The sequence below is a fragment of the Cebus imitator genome, unplaced genomic scaffold (genome assembly GCF_001604975.1).
Source record: "Cebus imitator isolate Cc_AM_T3 unplaced genomic scaffold, Cebus_imitator-1.0 Scaffold364, whole genome shotgun sequence".
Taxonomy (NCBI): domain Eukaryota; kingdom Metazoa; phylum Chordata; class Mammalia; order Primates; family Cebidae; genus Cebus; species Cebus imitator.
The window spans coordinates 1,229,370-1,243,722 of NW_016107679.1; the positions used below are offsets into that span (position 1 = coordinate 1,229,370).

General features: G+C 41.6%; 1 protein-coding gene across 1 annotated transcript in view; it reads right to left on the minus strand.

Annotated features, from left to right (window-relative positions):
• GLDC (glycine decarboxylase) overlaps positions 1-14,353 on the minus strand; it is a 111,435-nt gene that overhangs the window by 49,766 nt on the left and 47,316 nt on the right. Inside the window, exons 9-11 of the mRNA XM_017506881.2 lie at positions 3,392-3,497; positions 1,035-1,174; positions 361-441 (exon numbers count right to left, since the gene is read on the minus strand). Coding sequence (XP_017362370.1) covers positions 361-441; positions 1,035-1,174; positions 3,392-3,497 — 327 coding nt within the window. The remainder of the gene's footprint in view (positions 1-360; positions 442-1,034; positions 1,175-3,391; positions 3,498-14,353) is intronic.

Consider the following 14,353-nt stretch of genomic DNA (forward strand, 5'->3'; position numbering starts at 1 on the left):
GCATAGCACCTGGCCCATATTGATTCCTCAATAGATATGTATTAAATGAGTATCATAATTTTCCAATGAATCACATAACCAAGATGCCAACGTCTTGAATCTTTGTATTAGAGGCAGTTTCAATTAAACACCATTAACAATTTTTCCAACTACCCTAGCTGCATAATACTGGCTGGAGCCCTAGAGTAGTGACCTCCAGCTGTTAGCAGTGACTAACAAGGGACAGTCAGTGGAATAATTTTAACAGCAAGCTACCAATGTCCTACTTGGGTCCCTTCTCACTCACATTCAGAGGATAAGCTACCTTTGCTACCATCTCTAATAGTCATGACGAGGAATGCATGTTTTTATTTTACTTACTGCAGATGACTCACAACCAAAGATCCACAACAAGTCGTCCAGATCTTTTTCATTGACTGTTTCATCAAGAGAAATACCAAGCTACAGAAACAAAAACAAAATGGAACACATCAACTCTAAATTGCAAGATCAGTGGAGAAATCCCAAGAGAGGTCAAAGGGGAGATGGTGCTAAACAAAATCCCATCATTCCAAAATAACAGGGTACCATTATATCCAAGCTAATGCCTAGAGGAAGGTGGCTGGACCAGTCCCAGGCTTCACAGGGCTGGGAGTTTAGCCAGCCACCTGTGAACTCTAACGTTCCATGGCTGCAAGATGCTCCTGTTAGAGCTAGACATGCTTATCTTTTCCTTCCCTTAACCTACACTACCCTATCAGTTATCAGAGCCTTTATCGTAAACCATCAGTCATACTGTGAAGAGAGTATTATAAGGAAAATATGTGCATTTCTGTCCCACATATGAAAACACAAAGTCTAAAAGAAAGCAAAGGGCGAATGATACTTTACTGAAAAGATCAGAGTATTGCATATTGTAAATAAAACTGGTTTATGAAAAAATAGACTGTGCCTAAAGTTTTCTTTTGAATTTTTAAAAACAAAGAGGAAAGCTTTTAATGAGAAAGGATGTGAGAATTTGAAGAACTGATGAAAATACTGAAAATTTGACTTACTGTGCCATCCTCAAAGAGCCGAAAATTGATCTGCCGCTGAGCAGCCCTGCCTAACACCTCCTTCACTGAGCAGCCACACTGAATCTTCAAGGTGTCAAAGAACAGGTCATGCTGGAGTTGATGCCCTGCTCGCTTGAGACCTAGACAAGATGGGAGAGCCCCCAATCTTTGATATCGAAACCTGCTCCTGAGCCTTTGACATGTCACAGAATAATAAAGAGATAAATTCTACTAGACTCTTGCTGGTCCTAGGCACTGTTTTGGTGATTGCTTTGAAAAAAAAAAAAACAAAAAACTAAACATATTTATTATTATGCTATAGAAAATTATGAAATATATATAAAAGAATAAGGAAAATCTCCATAAAAATTACATTACTCCTTGTATTTTGGTATATTATATCTCAAGAAATTGGGGAGCAGGAACTATCAGATATATTTATATTTCATTATACCTTTTTTTTTTTTTTTTAAGAGATAGGGACTCCCTCTGTTACCCAGTCTGGAATGCAGGGGCATAATCATAGCTGATTGCACTCTCAAATTCCTGGGCTCAGGCTCAAGAAATCCTCTTGTCTCAGCCTCCCAAGTAACTGGGATCACAGGCCCATGCCACCACACCTGGCCACTAATTTTTTAAATTTTTTGAAGAGCGGGATCTTGCCATGTTGCTCAGGTTGGCCTTGAACTCCTGGACTCAAGCAATCCTTCCACCTAGCCTCCCAAGCCTCCCAAAATGAGGGGATTATAGGTGTGAACTACCACACCTGGCCTCATCTATGCTTTCCTATAGATCACTAGATCACTGTCTTAAATCATTTTTAATGGCTACATAATAGCCAAACATATGGATTTACCATGATTTAATCTCTCTCTTTTTTTTTTTTTTTTTTTTTTTTTGGAGACAGAGTCTCAGTCTGTTGCTCAGGATGGAGTGCAGTGGAGCGATCTTGGCTCACCGCAACCTCTGCCTCCTAAGTTCAAGCGATTCTCCTGCCTCAGCCTCCAGAGTAGCTGGGACTGCAGGCAGGTGCCACCATGCTAATTTTTGTATTTTAAGTGGAGATGTAGTTTCACCATATTGGTCAGACTGGTCTTGAACTCCTGACCTTGTGATCCACCTGCCCTAGCTTCCCAAAGTGCTGGGATTACAAGTATGAGCTGCCGTGCCTGGCCTATTTTAATTTTTTTATAGAGGTGAGGTCTCACTTGCCCAGGCTGGTCTTGAACTCCTGGCCTCAAGCAATCCTCCTGGCTCAGCCTCCAGAGTAGCTGAGATTACAGACACGAGTCACCATGTCCAACTCACTAAACAACAGCATTCTTCTGATTGCCAATGTAATAGGATAAACACTATTTTATTGCTTTATTTTATATTTTTTTTATTAACAGCAAGGCTAAAATTTTTTATATGTCTATTGGCCCTTTATTTCTATACTTATTTCTTTTAAAATTACATTTAAAGTTCTTTGCCCATTTTTATATTGGGGAGTTCATCTTTCTTATGTTTGGGGCTGGTGGGAGAGTAAGAGTTCTGCATATTAAAAATATCACAGTGTGGCTCACACCTGTAATCCCAGAACTTTGGGAGGCCGAGGCGGGTGGATAACAAGGTCAGGAGATTGAGACCAGCCTGGCCAACATGGTGAAATCCTGTCTCTACTAAAAATACAAAAATTAGCCAGGCTTGGTGGCAGGCACCTATAATCCCAACCACTCAGGAGGCTGAGGCAGGAGAATTGCTTGAAACCAGAAGGCAGAGGTTGCAGTGAGCCGAGATCATGGCACTGCACTCCAGCCTGGCGACAGAGCAAGACTCTATCACAAAAATAAATAAATAAATAAAATCACAGCATACCAGGAGTAAAAGAGAAAAAAATTACTAACAGTCTAGGCCAGCCATGGTGGCTCACACCTGAAAACCCAGCACTTTGAGAGGCCAAAGTGGGTGGATCACTTTAGGTCAGAAGTTCGAGACCAGCCTGGAAAGCACGGCAAAACCCTGTCTTTACCAAAAATTAGCTGGACATGGCAGCATGCACCTTAATCCCAGTTACCTAAGGGCTAAGGCAGGACAATCACTTGAATCCGGGAGGTGGAGGCTACAGTGGGCCGAAATCGCACCACTGCACTCTAGCATGGGAGACAGAGCAACACTCCATCTCAAAAAAAAGAAAGAAAGAAAGAAACAACAACAACAATTACAAAATACTCATAGATGTTGAAAGTACCTTTCCTGGTTTCTCATTTGACTTCTAATTTTGCAAATAGTATTGGACACACAATGTTTTCAATTTTACTTACTCTACTTTATCAGTTTTATTACGCCCAAATATTTTAGATAGATTACCAACTCACCTTCTGACAAAATCAAAGTGGCATTATGTACCCTCCTAGCAATATGCTCCAGCCCACGGGAACCATGGTAGATTGCAAACATGGCAGCCATATTCGCCAAGAGGGCCTAAAGGATAAGAACATTTAAAGGATCATTTAAAGAATGACATGATAAAGGACAATTAGTGGGAGGGAGTAATTACCTGACTTGGGATGCCAGAACTGAAGACAGGGACAAAACAAGGTGATCAGATTTCCTACATTCTTTGATAGTTGGGGACAATTAGTATATAACCTGCCCGACAATATAGAGGGAAATGGCCTCCAAGACACCCTGGAGTTATTACTATACTAAATCTTCACATTTGACCATTACAAAGGGCTTCAGCCATGCAACAAAAGCATGTCACCCTTAAGGGCAAAGATCAGACTACCATCAGACATTAAGAAGGAATATCAGTGAAGCAATAAAGACCTCAGGGAGAAAAAGCGAGATCTGAGAATTTTACACTCAACTGGGCAGTTCTTCAAGAATAAAAAGGAACAAGGAATGTTCAAACATCCAAGGACTTCAGGAATAAAATTCTCCTAAAACCGTAAATAAAACACTAGAAGCTGAACTTCTGCCAACCATGGTTGAATGTAGAATTTGTGGCAAAGGACTGGCCAAAATGGAAATGTGCAACTCAGCTGGGAGCAGGGTGGTGTGCAACTGTAGTCCCAGTGACTCCAGAAGCTGAGATGGATCACTTGAACCAAGGATTTCAAGGTTACAGTCACCTGTAATTGCATCACTGGACGGACTCCAGCCCAATTGACAATGTGAAACCCTATCTCTGCAAAATACAGTTGAATGGAAGATTGCCGATTAGGAGCAGCTCAGGATTGCAGCCCCCAACGAAAGCACCCAGGGTGACTGGATGCCACATTTCCAGATGGATTTTTATTGCCCACAGACCAGGAGATTCCCAGGTGGAGGAGCCCCACACGTCAGCAGCCCGGCTGTTTTGGCTGGCATGGCTGTTTTCACTGGGTGGCTGTTTTGCCCACACCCCACCGTGGCGGTTCTCCATACAAAATACACGGGTCCGGGTGCTGTTTTAGTTGATGAATGGAAGACAGAGTCGCCCATTCATCTGTTAAAAAGGGGACTAAAACAGGGAGCCAGGCCAGGAGATACCGGGGCAAAAAAGTGCCACGAATCACAGCGCAGCTGCTTCAGCTGGCACAGTGGTTCACCGCACAGGAAATCACACAGATCTCAGCACCTTTTCAACAGGCAGCTGGAACACCTGGGAGACAGAATCAACCGTTCAACTGAAAAAAAAAGGGTGGGGGGGCTCTGAGGCAGGGAGCCAGGTGATCAGGCTTGGCTGGTCCCACCCCCACAAAAAAACAGCAATCAGAAATGCTCTGGATTCAGAGTTTCACAGTAAGCACAGCTGAACCCAGGATGGTCCAGCTCTGCGTGGGAGGGGCGTCCACCATTACTGAAGCAGTCCACCACTACGGAGATAGTTTGCCATTGCTGAGGCAGCCCGCCATTGCCAAGGCAGCCCACCATGGCTGAGGCAGCCCGCCGTTGGCGAGACAGTTCTAACTACACCCGTATAAACAGGACTGCAGGGAAGTTCACATGGCAGCTGGGCAGAGCCCACAGCAGCTCAGCAAAGCCTCTGCAGGCAGACAGTGACTAGGCTGCCTCCTCGCTGGGCAGGGCAGCCTTGATAAAAGGCAGCAGCACAACAGAAACTCATAAATAAAGCCTTAAATCCCTGGGACAGAGCACCTAGGGGGAAAAAAGGGGGGGTTTATGAGTTCTGCTGCAGCAGACTTAAACGTACCTGCCCAGCAGCTCTGAATGAACAACGGAGCTCACAGCTCAGCACTTGAGCTCCTATAAAGGACAGACTGTGTCCTCAAGCAGCTCCCTGACCCCCGTATATCCAAAGAGTCACTTCATAAAGGAGAGCACAGACTGACATCTGGCGGGTATCCTTCTGGGACAAAGATAGCAGAAGAAGAAACTGGGAGCAACCCTTATTATCCTGCAGCCACTGCAGGTGATCCCCAGGCAAGCAGGGCCTGGAGTGGACCTCAGCAGTCCTACAGCAGAGGGACCAGACTATTAGAAGGAAAACTAAGAAACAGATAGAAATAATTTTATTATCAACAAACGGGATGACCACTCAGAGACCCAATCTGAAAGTCAACAACAACAAAGACAACAGGTGGATAAATCCACAAAGATGAGAAGAAACCAGAGCAAAAGGGATGAAAACACCCGAAACCAGAACGCCTCTCCTCCTACAAGGGATCACAACTCCTCAAAAGCAAGGGAACAAGGCTGGATGAAGAATGAGTGTGATGAATTCACAGAATCAGGCTTCAGAAGGTGGGTAATAAGAAACTTCTGTGAGCTAAAAGAACATGTTGTAACCCAATGCAAATAAACTAAGAACCTTGAAAAAAGATTTGAAGAAATGCTAATGAGAATACTAAGAACCTTGAAAAAAGATTTGAAGAAATGCTAATGAGAATAAACAACTAAGAGAGGAATATAATTGAATTGATGGAGCTGAAAAATACAACATGAGAACTTCGCGAAGCATACACAAGTTTCAACAGCCGAATTGACAAAGCAGAAGAAAGGATATCAGAGGTCAAAGGTCAACTCAGTGAAATAAAATGAGAAGGCAAGATTAGAGAAAAAAGGGTAAAAAGGAATGAACAAAGTCTTCAAGAAATATGGGATTATGTGAAAAGACCTAATCTTCGTTTGATAGGTATACCTGAATGTGACAGAGAGAATGAATCCAAGCTGGAAAATACTCTTCAGGATATTATCCAGGAAAACTTCCCCAACCTGGCAAGGCGGGCCAATATTCAAGTCCACGAAATACAGAGAACACCACAAAGATATTCCTCAAGAAGAGCGACCGCAAGGCACATAATCGTCAGACTCACCAGGGTTGAAATGAAGAAGAAAATACTAAGGGCAGCCAGAGAGAAAGGTAGGGTTACCCACAAAGGGAAGCCCATTAGACTCACAGCAGATCTCTCAGCAGAAACCCTACAAGCCAGAAGAGAGTGGGGGCCAATATTCAACATCCTTAAAGAAAAGAACTTTCAACCCAGAATTTCATATCCAGCCAAACCAAGCTTCATAAGTGAACGAAAAATAAAATGTGTGAACAAGCAATTATTCAGAGATTTCATCACCGCCAGGCCTGCTTTATAAGAGCTCCTGAAAGAGGCACTAAACATAGAAAGGAACAACCAGTATCAGCCACTCCAAAAACATACCAAATGGTAAAGAGCATCAACACAATGAAGAAACTGCATCAACTAACAGGCAGAACAGCCAGCTAGCATCAAAATGGTAGGATCAAATTCACACATAACAATATTAACCCTAAATGTAAATGGGCTAAATGCCCCAACCAAAAGACACAGACTGGCAAATTGGATAAAAAGCCAAAACATATCAGTATGCTGTATCCAGGAAACCCATCTCACATGCAAGGATACACAAAGGCTCAAAATAAAGGAATGGAGGAAGATTTAACAAGCAAATGGAGAGCACAAAAAAGCAGGAGTTGCAAATCTCGTCTCTGATAAGATAGACTTTAAACTAATGAAAATCAAAAGAGATAAAGAAGGACATTACATAATGGTAAAAGGATCAATGCAACAAGAAGAGCTAACGATCCTAAATATATACGCACCCAACAGTGGAGCACCCAGATACATAAGGCAAGTTCTTAATGACTTACAAAGATTTAGACTTCCACACAATAATAGTGGGAGACTTTAACACCCCATTGTCAATATTAGACAGATCAACGAGACAGAAAATTAACAAGGATATCCAGGATTTGAACTCAGACCTGGACCAAGCAAACCTAATAGACATTTATAGAACTCTCCACCCCAAATCCACAGAATATACATTCTTCTCAGCACCACATCACACCTACTCTAAAACTGATCACATAATAGGAAGTAAGTCAATCCTCAACAAATACAAAAGAACGGAAATCATAACAAACAGTCTCTCAGACCACAGTGCAATCAAGTTAGAACTCAGAATTCAGAAACTAACTCAGAACTGCACAGCTTCATGGAAACTGAACAACTGGCTCTTGAATGTTGACTGGATAAACAATGAAATGAAGGCAGAAATAAAGATGTTCTTAGAAACCAACGAGAATGAAGACACAACATACCAGAATCTCTGTGACTCATTTAAAGCTGTCTCTAGAGGAAAATATATAGCAATAAGTGCCCACATGAGAAGCAAGGAGAGATCTAAAATCGACGCCTTATTGTCAAAATTGAAAGAGCTAGAGGAGCAAGATCAAAAAAACTCAAAACCTAGCAGAAAACAAGAAATAACTAAGATCAGAGCAGAACTAAAGGAGATAGAGACACAAAAAACCCTTCAAAAAAATCAATAAATCCAGGAGCTTGTTTTTTGAAAAGATCAACAAAATAGATCACTAGCCAGATTAATAAAAGAGAGAATAATCAAATAGATGCAATAAAAAATGATAAAGGGGATATCACCACAGATTCCATAGAAATACAAACCATCATCAGAGATTATTACAAACAACTCTATGCACATAAACCAGTAAACCTAGAAGAAATGGATAAATTCCTGGACACTTGCCTCCTCCCAAGCCTAAACCAGGAGGAAGTTGAAACCCTGAATAGACCAATAACAAAGGCTGAAGTTGAGGCAGCAATTAAAAGCCTGCCACCCAAAAAAAGCCCAGGTCCAGATGGGTTCACAGCCGAACTCTACCAGACATACAAAGAGGAGCTGGTACCATTCCTTCTGAAACTATTCCAAACAATACAAAAAGAGGGAATCCTTCCCCAAATCATTTTATGAGACCAAAATCATCCTGATACCAAAACCCGGCCCAGACTCAGCAAAAAAAGAAAACTTCAGGCCAATATCCATGATGAACATAGACGCAAAAAATCTTCAATAAAATACTGGCAAATTGATTGCAACAGCACATCAAAAAGCTTATCCACCATGATCAAGTAGGCTTCATCCTGGGGATGCAAGGCTGGTTGAACATACACAAGTCTATAAACGTAATTCACCACATAAACAGAACCAAAGACAAAGACCACATGATTATCTCAATAGATGCAGAGAAGGCCTTTGACAAAATTCAGCAGCCCTTTATGCTAAAAACCCTCAATAAACTAGATATTGATGGAAGGTATCTCAAAATAATAAGAGCTATCTATTTATGACAAACCAACAGCCAATATCATACTGAATGGGCAAAGCTGGAAGCATTCCCTTTGAAATCTGGCACTAGACAAGGATATCCTCTCTCACCACTCCTATTCAATATAGCATTGGAAGTTCTAGCCAGAGCAATCAGGCAAGAAAAAGAAATAAAGGGTATTCAAATAGGAAAGGAGGAAGTCAAATTGTCTGTATTTGCAGACTACATGATTGTATAGCTAGAAGACCCCATCGTCTCAGCCCAAAATCTCCTGAAACTGATAAGCAACTTCAGCAAAGTCTCAGGATACAAAATCAATGTGCAAAAGTCACAAGCATTCCTATACACCAATAACCGACTTAAAGAGAGCCAAATCAAGAACGAACTGCATTCACAATTGCTACAAAGAGAATAAAATACCTAGGAATACAACTAACGAGGAACATAAAGGACCTCCTCAAGGAGAACTGCAAACCACTGCTCAATGAAATAAGAGAGGACACAAACAGATGGAGAAACATTCTGTGTTCATGGTTAGGAAGAATCAATTTCGTGAAAATGGCCATACTGCCCAAAGTAATTTACAGATTCAATGCTATCCACAACAAGCTACCAATGACCTTCTTCACAGAACTGGAGATAAACCACCTTAAACTTCATATGGAACCAAAAGAGAGCCCGCATAGCCAAGTCAATTCTAAGCAAAAAGAACAAAGTGGGAGGTATCCCACTACCGGACTTCAAACTATACTGCAAGGCTACAGTAATCAACACAGCATCGTACTGGTATCAAAACAGAGATATAGACCAATGGAACAGAACAGAGGCCTCGGAGGCAACACAACACATCTACAACAATCCGATCTTTGACAAACCTGACAAAAACAAGCAATGGAGAAAGGAGTCCCTGTTTAATAAATGGTGTTGAGAAAACTGGCTAGCCATGTGCAGAAAGCAGAAACTAGACCCCTTCCTGACACCTTACACTAAAATTAACTCCAGATGGATTAAAGACTTAAACATAAGACCCAACACCATAAAAACTCTAGAAGAAAATCTAGGCAAAAGCATTCAGGACATAGGCGCAGGCAAGGACTTCATGACCAAAACACCAAAAGCACTGGCAACAAAAGCCAAAATAGACAAACGGGACCTAATCAAACTCCACAGCTTCTGCATGGCAAAAGAAACAGTCATTAGAGTGAATCAGCAACCAACAGAATGGGAAAAAATTTTTGCAGTCTACTCACCTGACAAAGGGCTGATATCCAGAGTCTACAAAGAACTAAAACAGATTTACAAGAAAAAAAAAAAAAAAGCCCATTCAAAAGGATATGAACAGACACTTTACAAAAGAAGACATATATGAGGCCAACAAACATATGGAAAAATGCTCATCATCACTGGTCATTAGAGAAATGCAAATCAAAACTACATTGAGATACCATCTCACTGTAGAATGGCGATCATTAAAAAATCTGGAGACAACAGATGCTAGAGAGGATGTGGAGAAATAGGAACACTTTTACACTGTTGGTGAGAGTGTAAATTAGTTCAACCATTGTGGAAGACAGTGTGGTGATTCCTCAAGGACCTAGAAATAGAAATTCCATTTGACCCAGCAATCCCATTACTGGGTATATATCCAAAGGATTATAAATTTTTCTACTATAAGGACACATGCACACGAATGTTCATTGCAGCACTGTTCACGATAGCAAAGACCTGGAACCAACACAAATGTCCATCGATGATAGACTGGACAGGGAAAATGTGACACATATACACCATGGAATATTATGCAGCCATCAAAAACGATGAGTTCATATCCTTTGTAGGGACATGCATGAACCTGGAAACCATCATTCTCAGCAAACTGACACAAGAGCAGAAAATCAAACACCGCATGTTCTCACTTATAGGCAGGTGTCGAACAATGAGAACGCATGGACACAGGGAGGGTAGCATCACACACTGGGGTCTGTTGGGGGGAAATAGGGGAGGGACAGTGGGGGATGGGGAGTTGGGGAACGATAGCATGGGGATAAATGCCAGATATAACTGAAGGGGAGGAAGGCAGCAAATCACATTGCCATGTGTGTACCTATGCAACAATCTTGCATGTTCTTCACATGTACCCCAAAGCCTAAAATGCAATAAAAAAAATAAAAACTGCTGAATGATGTTCCATACTGGGTCCATTTTGTTAGGTACATCTTTTTTCTGCTAGACTACTAGAGGAAATCTCTACGAAGCCAATGCAAAATAAGAAACAGTTTCCAAAGACGCCAGAAGGTGAAGTCAACAGACAATGAAGTAAATGAGGAGAAAGAGACATCAGAAAACACAGAAATAGACATTCTTGTACGAAAAGTCCTAGACAAAGTGTAAACACTCTTGTTGACCCCTTATGACATTCAGAAATAAATACAGAAACTCTATAGCACTTCACAGCTGTGGAGAAGGCAAGGGAGAAGTAAAGAATGTGTAACACACTGTGCCCAAATGCTCATGACTGTGTAGCTGGGGAACAGAAACACAGGCCTGACATTCACGGAATGCCCCAGAAGCCTCCACCACCACATTGTAGAGATTGGTTCATTTCCCTTTTTAATCCAGAGATGACTCCTTCCACAATCAGGAGACTATATCACGTGGCTGAACAACAAATTGATGAGAAGCATAAAACCACTTTTTAAAGCTTCAAAGAGCATTAGAATATCGAAAGAAGAACCAAGAAACTAAAATAGAGACCAGTATAAAAAATTAATAAAATAATAAAAAATGATAATTTCTTTCGTAATTCGGACAAACTTAATGGGCTGGTGTCACACTTGTAATCCCAACACTTTAGGAGGCTAAAGTAAGAGGATTGCTTTAGCCCAGGAGCTCAAGACCCGCAAGGGGAACATAGCAAGACCCTGTCTCTAAAATAATTAAATAATAACAATACAATTAAGGTACTTAAAAGCATCAAAAGCTAATGAATGCTGAAAATCATTAGTTATTAGGGAAATGCAAATCAAAACCACAGTGAGATTATCACTTCACATCCAACAGGATGGCCATAACCAAAAGATAGGCAATAACAAGCATTGGTGAAAAAGAAGAAATTAGGATATTCATATGCTGCTGGCAGAAAAGTAAAATAATCAGCCACTTTGGAAAATGTTTTTAAGTTCCTCAAAAAAGTTAAACGTAGAATTATCATATGACCCAGCAATTCTATTGCTAGGAATATATCTAAGAGAACTGAAAACACTACATTCACACAAAAATTTACACAGAAATGTTCAGAGCAGCCTTATTTAAAACACCCCAAATGTTTACCTATTGATGAATTGATAAACAAAATGTGGTATGTCCAAACAATGGGATATTACTCAGCCATGGAAAAGAATTAAGCACATATTCATCCTACAGTATGGATGAACCTTGAAAACCTTGTGCAAAGAAGCTGGGTACAAAAGGTCACATATTGTATGATCCCATTTATTTGAAATATTCAGAATAGGCAAATCCAGGGAGACACAAAGTAGAATAGTAATTGCCAGGGGCTATAGGAAGGGGAGAGGGATGAGGAGTGATTACTTCACAGGAATAGAATTTCTTTTAGGTATAATAAAAACATTCTTTTGTTTTGTTTTGTTTTTGAGACAGAGTCTTACTCTGTTGTCTGGACTGGAGTGCAATGGCAATCTCAGCTCACTGCCCCATTCTGTTGGTTGCCGATTCACTCTAATGACTGTTTCTTTTGCTGTGCAGAAGCTGTGGAGTTTGATTAGGTCCCATTTGTCTATTTTGGCTTTTGTTGCCAGTGCTTTTGGTGTTTTGGTCATGAAGTCCTTGCCTACGCCTATGTCCTGAATGCTTTTGCCTAGATTTTCTTCTAGGGTTTTTATGGTATTGGGTCTTACCACCTCACCTCCTGAGCGGCTGGGACTACAGGTGTGCACCATAACACCTGGCTAATTTTTGTATTTTTTGTAGAGACAGCAGTCTCACTATGTTGCCCTTGCTGGATTTGAACTCCTGGACTCAAGCAATCCTCCTGCCTTGGCCTCCCAAGATGTCGAGATTACAGGCGTGAGCGACCACACCCTGTTTTTCTGGTTTTGTTTTAGAATGGGGTGCCTGCTGAGCCAGAATAAGCTGAGAAATTCCCTATAGAAAAATTTATTTTAAAAAGAATTCATTGGCCAGGCACAGTGACTCATACCTGTAATCCCAGCACTTTGAGAGGCCAAGGCAGGTGGATCACAAGGTTGAGAGATGGAGACCATATTGACCAACATGGTGAAACCCCATCTCTACTAAAAATACAAAAAGTAGCTGGGCATGGTGGTGAGCGCCTATAAGCCCAGCTACTCGGGAAGCTGAGGACGGAGAATCACTTGAACCCAGGAGGCGGAGATTGCAGTGAGCCGAGATTGCACCATGCACTCCAGCCTGGAGACAGATCCAGGCTCCAGCTCAAAAAAAAAAAAAATTCATTAACATACTTTCAGAGATTAAAAAAAAGTCATGCCCCATCAATGATGCATAACTAAAAGTGAACCCCCACAATGCCAAGGGAGAAGAGCAAGAGTGAGAAGAACGTGGAACAGTTGCTACAACAGAAGGCGGGGGTCAAAGACATACAGCGCAAAAGGAGCAACTCAAAAGACACCACTCATCTCCTGACAAAACAGGGAGAAGCGCACGCTTACAAAGAGAGTGAAACTGGAGTTATGAGTAATTCTTTTACGCAATCAATTATGAAAACGCACATATGCAGTGAAATAGACAACGGAGAGTTAGAAGAGCATCATAATAAGAGGATGAAAATCAGACAAGCTGGAGTATGCCTGTCTCCAGGGCAAACATTTTAACAATTGCTGGAAAAGATACAGACCTTTTCAACACAAGTTGAATAATGAATTATCAGGTATACATGAACTGGAAGAAATTAAGAAACAGGAACATAACTGGTTCACTGCAGACAGCCCACGTTTACCTGGAACATGAACCTAGAGGCAGAAAACTGAGGCCCTAAATGGACTTAGGATCAGAGGGAAACCTGGAAAAACATGAGGAGAAACAGCAAGATGGGAGCAATCAGCTGCACAGAAAGGGAAAACGTAAGCAGAGAATTCAACACATGGAGAGTAAACTACTGAATGTGAGGTCATCCTATAAAGATCAGCTTGCTGTTCAACAGAGGAAAAGGCTGTGCCCACCAGCTTGCCTTCCTGTGATACTGGAAGAGCTCTTATCTGAGAAGAAGCAGCACCTTCCTGAGGCAAAACATAATACAAAATGACCAACTGAGGAAACGACTCCAGAGACCAATGGCTGCAGAAACAACTGTAAGAAGATTTTATTGTCCACTGTCTTCCTGGGGAAGCCTTTCAGCGGTGGTTCTAGATGCCAAAGCCCTGAGATGGAAGAACACTACACACTCCCACTGAAGTATCTGTGGTATCTCTCTCTGACTCTTCATAGAAGAGATGCAATTACAATGGCCAGGAACGGTGGCTCATGCCATCACTTGAGCTCAGGAGTTTGCGAACAGCCTAAGCAACAAAGTGAGACCTCGTCTCTACAAAAAATTTTTTGAAAATTAGCTGGGCATGGCAGAACGTGCCCATAGTCCCAGCTACTTAGAAGGTTGAGGCCGGGGGATAATTTGAGCCCTGGAGGTTGAAGCTGCAGTGAGTTATGCCCATGCCACTACACTCTAGCCTGG